Source organism: Acyrthosiphon pisum, chromosome X, assembly GCF_005508785.2.
Source record: "Acyrthosiphon pisum isolate AL4f chromosome X, pea_aphid_22Mar2018_4r6ur, whole genome shotgun sequence".
NCBI lineage: Eukaryota > Metazoa > Arthropoda > Insecta > Hemiptera > Aphididae > Acyrthosiphon > Acyrthosiphon pisum.
Window position 1 is genome coordinate 115,148,805 of NC_042493.1, and position 9,659 is coordinate 115,158,463.

At 29.5% G+C, this 9,659-nt stretch overlaps 1 protein-coding gene and 1 long non-coding RNA gene across 2 annotated transcripts; both read left to right on the plus strand.

The window, feature by feature from the left end:
- The first annotated feature begins 616 nt into the window (after positions 1 to 616).
- On the plus strand, positions 617 to 4,330 carry LOC115033376. Its single transcript, XR_003838698.1, has 3 exons — positions 617 to 2,376; positions 3,107 to 3,115; positions 3,868 to 4,330. It is a non-coding gene; the product is annotated as an uncharacterized LOC115033376 (long non-coding RNA).
- Positions 4,331 to 4,455: 125 nt separating this feature from the next.
- Positions 4,456 to 8,452, plus strand: LOC115033229. Its single transcript, XM_029485434.1, has 2 exons — positions 4,456 to 4,545; positions 7,000 to 8,452. The coding sequence occupies exon 2, from the start codon at positions 7,943 to 7,945 to the stop codon at positions 8,450 to 8,452; it is 510 nt and encodes a 169-aa protein (XP_029341294.1). The 5' UTR covers positions 4,456 to 4,545; positions 7,000 to 7,942.
- Positions 8,453 to 9,659: the final 1,207 nt, after the last annotated feature.

Below are 9,659 nucleotides of genomic sequence, written 5' to 3' on the forward strand. Positions count from 1 at the left end.
TTAGTCACCACTATTTCACGAACTGCTAAAACGAAACATACGTGTTGCTTGTTCGGTGTGCAAAACTCATCTGTTAAATTACAATGTATAATTAATGTAAACTATAGGTAAATTTTGTGGAATTGTATCTATTTTATTTGTTTCTGTGGCAAAAAATAGAAAGCATACAATATCATTGAAAAATATTTATGTATCTATAATTCTATAGTTGCTAATTGCTAACAAAAATATTTATAAACTTTTGAAAATAGTTCCTTGGTATATACTTGGAGCGAGGGATCTAGTGCTTTTACAAGGACTTTTTTTTTTTTTTATTCTGTATACAAATTATTTAACCTTCCGTTACTTTCGAGTACTTCGGTTTCAACATATATAGTATCTTATCTTTTAGAGAATTGGATCAAAATTGGATTAAAAATTATGATTTTAGTTATTTTGTTGTAATTTGTAATATGAATTCAACTAACATGCTATAATAACATATAATAACTATATAAAATATCCAAACTGACAAACCATCTCCTCTCAGAATCGTTTTTCATATTATACAATAATATGATATCATTGAATTCAAATTTATTACAATCCATTGTTCAGTGACCCACTTGTAACCTACTATACAGCAGAGCGACATGCACGTAACCGCTTTTTTTGAAATATTGCATTAACAAAACATTTAAAAATAAAACAACTATATTTTTGTCGTTAAAGTTGATCATTATACCAAATCTGTAAGCTTGTAATAATTTATTATAATTTTATTATTTTTTTAATTTTATATAGGTTATATCTTCAGTAAGAACATAACGTTTTTTATTGGTATCGTATTTGTTAATTAAGTACACCGTACACCTTATGGCTAATACCATTTAAAATTTATCATTGTACGTAGTTTGATAAGTTGACTACATAATATAAGATAGTGACTAGATCTTATTTTATTTTCCCAAGTATTGTCAATAAATGTTTAATACCTGGGTCAATAAGTTACGTATATTCTTGAGGCCCCCAGTCTTTAAATGCGTCTTCACAACGCTTCCAAATCAATATTTTAATGATTTTTTTCCCAGTTGTATACAACAGTTCTTTTTTCCATACAATTACATACAATTTTCATACATTTTGTATTCAACTAACATGTTTTCAATCAAGTATAACAAAGTATCAACATTTATTATTAATACATTTCATTATTCATAACCTTCATTATTATTCCATATTTTAATATCTTTAAAATGAAATAGACAATTAATTTGAATTTATGGGATTTGATATATTAAAAGGCACGTTTGCAAATTACTATGTGTCAGAAATAGTTGTAAAATAGGCACATAATTTTATAAATTGTTGAATACATCATAAAAACAAATGGATTATAAATAAACTAAATCAAAATATTTTTTTGAAGTAATATGTATAGTGTATATTATATGTAGAAGTTAATAGGTACATTGTATTAAAAAATATATCACAATTACATTCAATTTAAATGGTTTAAGTGTAAATAAAAATATCAATGGTCACACTTACATAAAATTACATGAATAATATTACATTTTTAATTAGTAAGCTAGCAATATTGATGAGCATACATTTTTTCGGATTAATGTTTTTTTTTACAAAGAAATATTAAATATTTTGTTCATTTTATCTAAGTTAATTTTTCCACAAATGTTTGGCATCGCAGGAAATTACCCACCGATCCCATTAAAACCACAAATGAATGTGCATGCGAACTAGTCACGATGACGATTGTTATTTTATTTGTAACAAGCATGTACAGTGATCGCAATGTTTTGGTCTTAATGAACCCAGAATGAATATCCATGAATGTTATTTCATCTGTAATAATTTGTAATCTAAATTGAAATTTTTGTACTCCTACTCAAACATGTAAAATACATTTTCCCACGGTGGTATTGTTATAACAAGCAGTTGTGTCCGTACATATAATGTAGCCAATGTAGGTATCTGGTATACACTATACCTAGGTAGGTACATATAATATGAGATTCATCTTTAATTAAACATCTTTTATCATCAACCTAATTCAATACTCTTTTATTCTGTTAAATTTTACAAAAAATGTTAGGTTTTCAATTCAATATCTTTATTGGTTTCAAAGTCCCTCTTAATATGTAACTTGGATATTAACATCCAAACATATTATTAGTTAATCATTGTGTGCAGATCCGTCCTTTTAGAAACAAGAAAAAAATTCAAAATATATTTTGTAATAACTTTACTCTTTAATGCATTATGACAATAAAAATTCACTCATTAGATATACGCCTATACCAAAACGAACTATTTCCACAAATTATTCCAAAACCTACTAATCGTATATTTATGATTATACATTTTTAGGAAGAAGAAGTAAGTCTATTAATTTTACACTTTCTATTATAAACATACTATAAATAGGCATTTTCATATTTCATAAAAGTTTAATGTTCGTTTTAGTATATATAATTGTTGAATTAAATAACCAGTGTTCGGACTTATCTAGATACATTTATTATAGGATCTCGAGTTTGGCGACTGGAGCTGTGAGCGTAGGGAGCTTCTAAAGCGTTGAGTGTATGCGTAAAAACTCAGAATTTGAAACTGCCTTTGCATATAAATTCGAAACGAAGTCTGGCCTTCTAATTTTGATCGCACCGTCGTTTTTAACTTGTTGAAGTACATAGGTTTCAAAAAAAAAATCAATATTCGTAATAGGGTGCAGTAAACCAGTGACGTGCAAATGCTCAAAAATCGTAAGATAGCGAACTTCATTAGGCCATAACTTCAAAACTAAGTCCGTGCGCTAAATTTGGACATCACCATCGTTTTCAGCGTGCCTATCTACATTGGTTCAAAAAAAAGAAATTGCAAAAATAGGGTGTCCCATAAAGTAGAAAAGTTCCCAGCTATAGTTTGTCTGTATACATGCCAAGACAGATACCCCCACTCGACAATGTTGAATTTGTTTCTGGGTGCGATTGGGGATCAATACCTGGACACCCACGTGACTGGCAGAGATACTCATCACTATACTACTGATACACTATAATACATTTCTAAAAATATTTATTAAATTTACAATTTTGTATATTAATTTTAGAGTGTGAAGGTAAGATAACCGTCATTACATTACACTATTTTTAAACTTAACTGCTCTAATGTGAAAGTTATTTTTAAAAAATAATTTGTTAATATTCTAGGTATGGTTTTTAAACGAATTAGGGGGTGCCTGGTATTGCGAGGGGCTTGGCCTCACGGTTTTTTAGTTACTAAACCTCCCCCCAAACTTTAACCCGTGTTTCTCAACAAATAGCTACTCACCAAATTAAAGGCTAATGACTATATTTGACAATACTTAAGATCAATAAAAAAACATAAATCATTTATTAGTACTTCAAATTCGAGTAGATTGAATGAATTTATTACATTGAGTAAAATATGTAACTTATGTGTACATTTTTAATATGTATAAAAAATAAAATATTTTTTGAATAAAATACCAAAACCACAACATACATTATCAAATTGTATTATAGTAGTGTGACTCTAGTCACTAGATAATCTACTACTCTAAATATTATAATTAATTTACCCTAATATGTAGTCGTATTCGTGGATACGGGATTGAGTTCGATGCTCGAAGTCAGTGTGGCGTATCTAAATATTATATTACATAATATATTACGTGTCTTGATTTGTATATTTTATACTTAGTATATTGAGAGATTTTTAAGAGATATTAGATATTAAGAGTAAACAGATTCGATCGGTATTAGTTATTCTGTGTTTTAATTTAAGTATAGAAATAATATATATATTACACAATATCATTAATATTATAATAAATATTTTTTTAAACAGGCAAAATAATAAGCAAAGAAATGGGCAAGTATATTACTCTTCACTTTATAAATTCAATTTTTATTCTAATTAGACATTTTTGATACAAACCATTAATATAATATGTGCTTGGTACTTATTATATCAATATTGAATTTGACTAATAACCTCCTTGTTATAATAATCATTATTAGACCATAAATTTTATTTTTATACAGATGTAGGATGACCTCAATAATGGCTTAAATAAATAAATCAATAAATCATTACATACTGTGTATACCTACCGCCGCTTATGCAGTCCAATTTAATGTTACATTTATGTTATAGTAATATTAAAGGATTTACCATTTACATACCTAACCATAAAGTCATTTATATTGTCTACATTAAATAGTTATCTAATTTTTTTTTTAAAAATTCAAAGTACTCAATATTAAATTTTAATAAAAATCTAATATAACTCAATAAGATAGTTATAATTAGGGACAGCTTGGACATGTTCTATAAGATGTTTAACCATTATTATATTTTATTAGTGCATAAACATGCCCATTTTAAATTTGTATCATACTTTCTCAAAATATTATATTGTCTACTAATAGATTATTTTCACAACGATAAATTAGTAATTACTAATTAATAGTTGAATAAGTGTAATATATTTATATTTAGACGCAAGCGGGGACGAGCATGAAAGTTAGTATCTATATATCTATATGTCATATTATGTGTACTTTATGTGTGATTTTTGAAGAAAAAGAAACATAATATTAATGTATGGTTGCAAGTGAAGGGACCGTTTTTTTAGGTGCTCATTTGGGGTGGTCAAAATTTTTGCCCCCCTCTATCAAAAACATGACGAAACTGAGTTATTATTCAGTTTTATTGTCTACTATATAAACGCTTACAAATAATAAATATTAATACTCACAAATATGTAAATTACGTTCAATCAGACAATCTATGTGACTGTATTGAACACATTTTTTAACACATTTGGCGAGATATGAAATTTATAAAACTTTATTAGTAGTATATAATATGTATACCTACATCGATATCAAATTTGTTTTTATTTTTGAACAGTTTATGCCTACACATTTATAATGGTCTAAACACCCTTATTACTTATATAGAACACAATATGTTTTGATTTTTGTATTTAATAAGAAAGCTTACCTATCTATTAAATAATATTTAATAATGTGCCTTTAGACTTAAAATTAATTAAGTATTTTAATAATTCAACTATTATTTATTTCGTATAGAACATATTTTTCTATCGCGATGATTATAATTTACTCCCGTTTAATTTACCCGATAAACTAACAAAATCAACACAAAAAATCTATGTATATATTTTTATTTTCTAAAAAAAAATGTTTTTCTGTGGTTGAAATTTTGTTATTCATAGTAACATTATGTAGGTACTTTAATTCCGAACAACAGAAAAATTATGATGATACTACCAACAAAGTGCCCGCCGAATTATTGTATATCTTATAAAGACATGCTTGTATATGGTAGGTACTATCATAATCATCTATAATATGTATCATATAGGCACTCAATGCAGACTCTAGCTTCAGTGGCAGATTCTTCACGCTGAATGAGATTGATCCAGCTCATTTTCTAAAAGAATATTTAGAAAATAGGATTGGTATAAGTCTACTTTACCGGACACCCTTTTTGTTTAAATTTTGTACCCCCACAATACGTGTACTAGTATACTGAATTCAATAGTGTTTGAAAAAATTTGAGGAAACTTAGGCTCTGTTCAAAAGTTACAGAAAGTCATAGTTTTCGATATTACAGTGCTTACTTCCAAAGCAGATTGACTTTTTCTATTTTTTACGCCCGCTAGATGTCAAGTAAAGTAGACTTGTTCCAAAGTTTGTCGTTACCTCAAGACCACCCATTGTGGTTATACAGAACATATCGAGGGATTTTTTCGATTTCAATTGTCTGAGCTGCAAGTGCCCCGCGAAGTAGCTATATTACATTTACTGATTTGGCTTTTCGAAAAATACTATTTTCAATTTCTGTTGCTCATCGTTGTGTCCTCCATCCACCGTAGATAGATTGACTATACTTGATATTCTGTTGCATTCAGTTAAAAAACAAATGACTGTACATACTTGAAAATTTCACTGAATGTTTATATTAGCATTTTGTATACACCATACAATTTTGAAAATAATTTGATCTTTCATCAAAAATCTTTGATCTTTTTACGAAACATTTCAAATTTTAATTTTTTTAGTTTTTTCTCTACAAATAAAAATACAATTTTATTTGTTGTGCCGAAAAGCATGAAAATTTAATACAAGGCTCCTGATATATTTTTACAATAGCAATTCAAAAATCTTAAAAATACATGAGTGCAAATTTTTTTTTTATAAGCATTTAAAGTTCAAATTATGACAAAATTTATGAAATTAAAAATTAATTAATTATTTTGTAGTTAAAAATTTATTAAATGTTCAACATTTATAGCTAAGGATTGAAAATCTAAAACAAGATTCCACTTAAATAGGTCCCATTTACAGTTTTTTATTTTTTTCTCGTACCTTTTCATCGCCACCTTATTTCGTTATTCACCAGCGTCACACATAATTTGAATTGCACAGTTCAATTAAATTTTTACCCTAAACACACGTCTGTAAGTATTGTAACCGACTTGGTAACTCGTTTGTGTAAAAAAGTTCAATATCAAAATACATACAAATAATGATAAGGTTATCAATGTTATCACGCAACTAACTTAATTCTACCATAGAGTATAAAATATAAATATTAAAATACCAATACCAGGGATTTCTAAATAATACATTAGCATGGATTGGAGGCAAAATAGTGTCAATACCAAAATGCCTACTACGAATTGCAATAGTTTAAGATATTAAAAATAATACCTTCAAAGGTTTTTGATTTTTTAAATATATTTTATGCTTAATTTATAGAAATATAATTATTTTTTGTAATTATATTATAAAACTTATACCAGCCCTAGCGGCCCTCACAAGAACCTGCCCACCGGGAAGTTTCCCGATCTCCCGATAGGCCAATCCGCCCTTGGGAACAATTAATCACAATTAATTATGTTGTTAAAATTTAATTTTCGTAATAAATATTTTTTTTTTTTAACAGAAGAAATAAAAAAAGAAGAAATTGGCAAGTCAATTATTCACGTTACAAATACTATTTTTATTCAAACCAAAAAGGTTTGAAATAAATAATTAACATAAGTAGATACCTAACTATATCATCGTAAGTATATCTGCATGTAACGTGGTCGGTTAAATGACCAGTTAAATATAATATATACAGAGAGAGAGTTGTAGGACCCTATAGTTATAATTACCGTAGCCAGAGGTAGATATTGGAATCTTGTTCGAACTTGCCGCCACTTTTATTACCTTGTGTGACAACCGGTCCGCGAGACAGCGCGTCGCGCGGTCCGTGGACGCCGGGCTCCAGCCAAGTCGCCGCCAGTGTTGCCAAGTCAGCCATTTAATAGCTAAAACTAGCATTTTTTAAGGAGCCACTAGCCACTGAAAATTACATCTAGCAGGTAGCCACAATTCTAGCAATATTTTTTAATTTCATATTAAATAACACATTTTCTAGCACTTTAATTAATTTCATCAGATACACAGTATTTAGTAATAATCAGTAATTACCAATCACTTATTATTATTAAACGTCCGTGGACTGTGGAGTATTGAGATAGATTAGGATAACAATTAATAACAATATTATCTACAACCACACCACTGCTGCAGCTGCTGCTAGCTACACGAAATAGGAATATCTTCTTATCTTAACCGTAGTCCGTAACCGGCTTGTTGATTGATTTCTGACTTCTTGATTGTCTTCAATAGTTCTATGCTCCCTATACAAACTACCTTTACAATACACATTTCAACATTTGTGAATTGTCAGATATAAATATAACAGGAAATAGGAATATCCTAGAGCTTTATTCTATCTTCAACTTCTGCTAGTCAACCTTTTCGTCGCTCACGAGTCTCGTCTGTTTTTTTCTCCGTGTGTGACGATTTAAACTATACTTTATACATCTAAATTTATTATGGGTAAACCGCAATATACTCAAAAATTCCGAAAAGATTGGTTGAATAATAATCAATTCAAAGATTGGCTAGTAGAAGTTGAAGACGATGAAACGAAGGCCAGGTGTAAGTATTGCAAGTGTGATATTATAGCAAAAAATTATGATCTTACAAAACATTTGACAACTAAGAAGCACAGAACAGCATCATCAGCCTTTTCAACTTCTAGGAATCTTTCTAAATTTATGAAACCTGAAAAATCTAATAAATCTAACTCTGCTGAAGGTAGTTTGAGCTTATTCATTGCTGCCCATACTTCAATTTTACCAGTAAATCATTTGGGGGAATTATGCAAAAATGTATTTCAGGGCTGTGATTCTGCCAATGAATTAAAACTACATCGATCCAAATGTACTAATATAATTGTAAATGTTTTGGCTCCACATTTTAATTATGATCTTTTAAATAGTATTGGCAGTGGGCACTACAGTATTCTTATTGATGAGTCTACAGATTATAAGTGTTATTAAATTTTTGGGAATCACAATTTTATATTTTAGTAAAGAAACTGGTGAAGTAGTTTCTACTTATTTAGCATTAGTAAAAATCACTACATGTGATGCAGTGTCCATAACAAATGCAATATTAAATACATTGAAAATTAAAGGCTTGTCAATAAACAAACTAGCAGAATTTTGTTTATTTAACATTTTTAAGTCCAGTTTTATTTGAAGTACAATCTGTTAACAAGGCATTTGAATCAAACACTGCTGATCCGCTCAAATTATTATCAACTTTATCTAATTTAGTTCAATCGGTGTCTAAAAAAATAGTAAACCCATCTTTAAATTATAATCCAATTAAAACTAAATTTTCGGAACAATATTTACACCCTAAACCATATCTAGGATACAAATTTGAAAATGCTTTAAAAAATATTCCAAATTTTAAAGATGAAGATGAAAAAACACTTAGGCATAGGTGTATACATTTTATTATTGAACTTTTAAAACAACTGCAGCAGCGATTACCAAAAAATATAGAAATATTGGAAAACATTTCAATGTTTTCTGTTAATAATAGCTTAAAAACATTAAAAGACAATTTAATTCCTTTACTAGAACTTATGAACACGAAAGAAGATATAATTGACAAAATAAATAATCAATGGGTAAATATAACATCCATACAGTGGCTGGAAAAAAATAACACACATAAATTTTGGTACGAAGTATCACTGTATAAGGATGCTTCAGGTGATAATCCGTTTGCTGACCTGAGTTCGTTTGTTATTCAAATGCTGATACTTCCATGGTCCATGGTTTTCGTGTCCGATTATAGTTCTGTGACTTACACTATGCCGTTGGCCAAGTTGATCTCTGTGCTCGGGCCCATAACAGTATCGCCGACTTTCATAAGGCCTTTTAAATTTAATACGTTGGGGGACGGGTTCCCTCCTGATGTATTTCGTGTCGCGCGTGGTGTCAGGGGAACAAATAATTCGTCATTGTCATTGACCTGTGTTCGACGTCCGACCGTGTTTACAAGCATACGCGCGCCGTTGCCGGTGTCGTACACACCGCAGCCGGTTTCCCCCTTTCACTCCGTTGTTGTGCGGGTGTGTTGTCTGTCCGTTTTGGTTGCGCGGAATATGGAACGCCGTCGCATTGCGCGTCCGTCGTTATTGGTTTGTGTACCTGCGCACGCCGTCCGCCATACGCTCGGTCACCGCGTTTA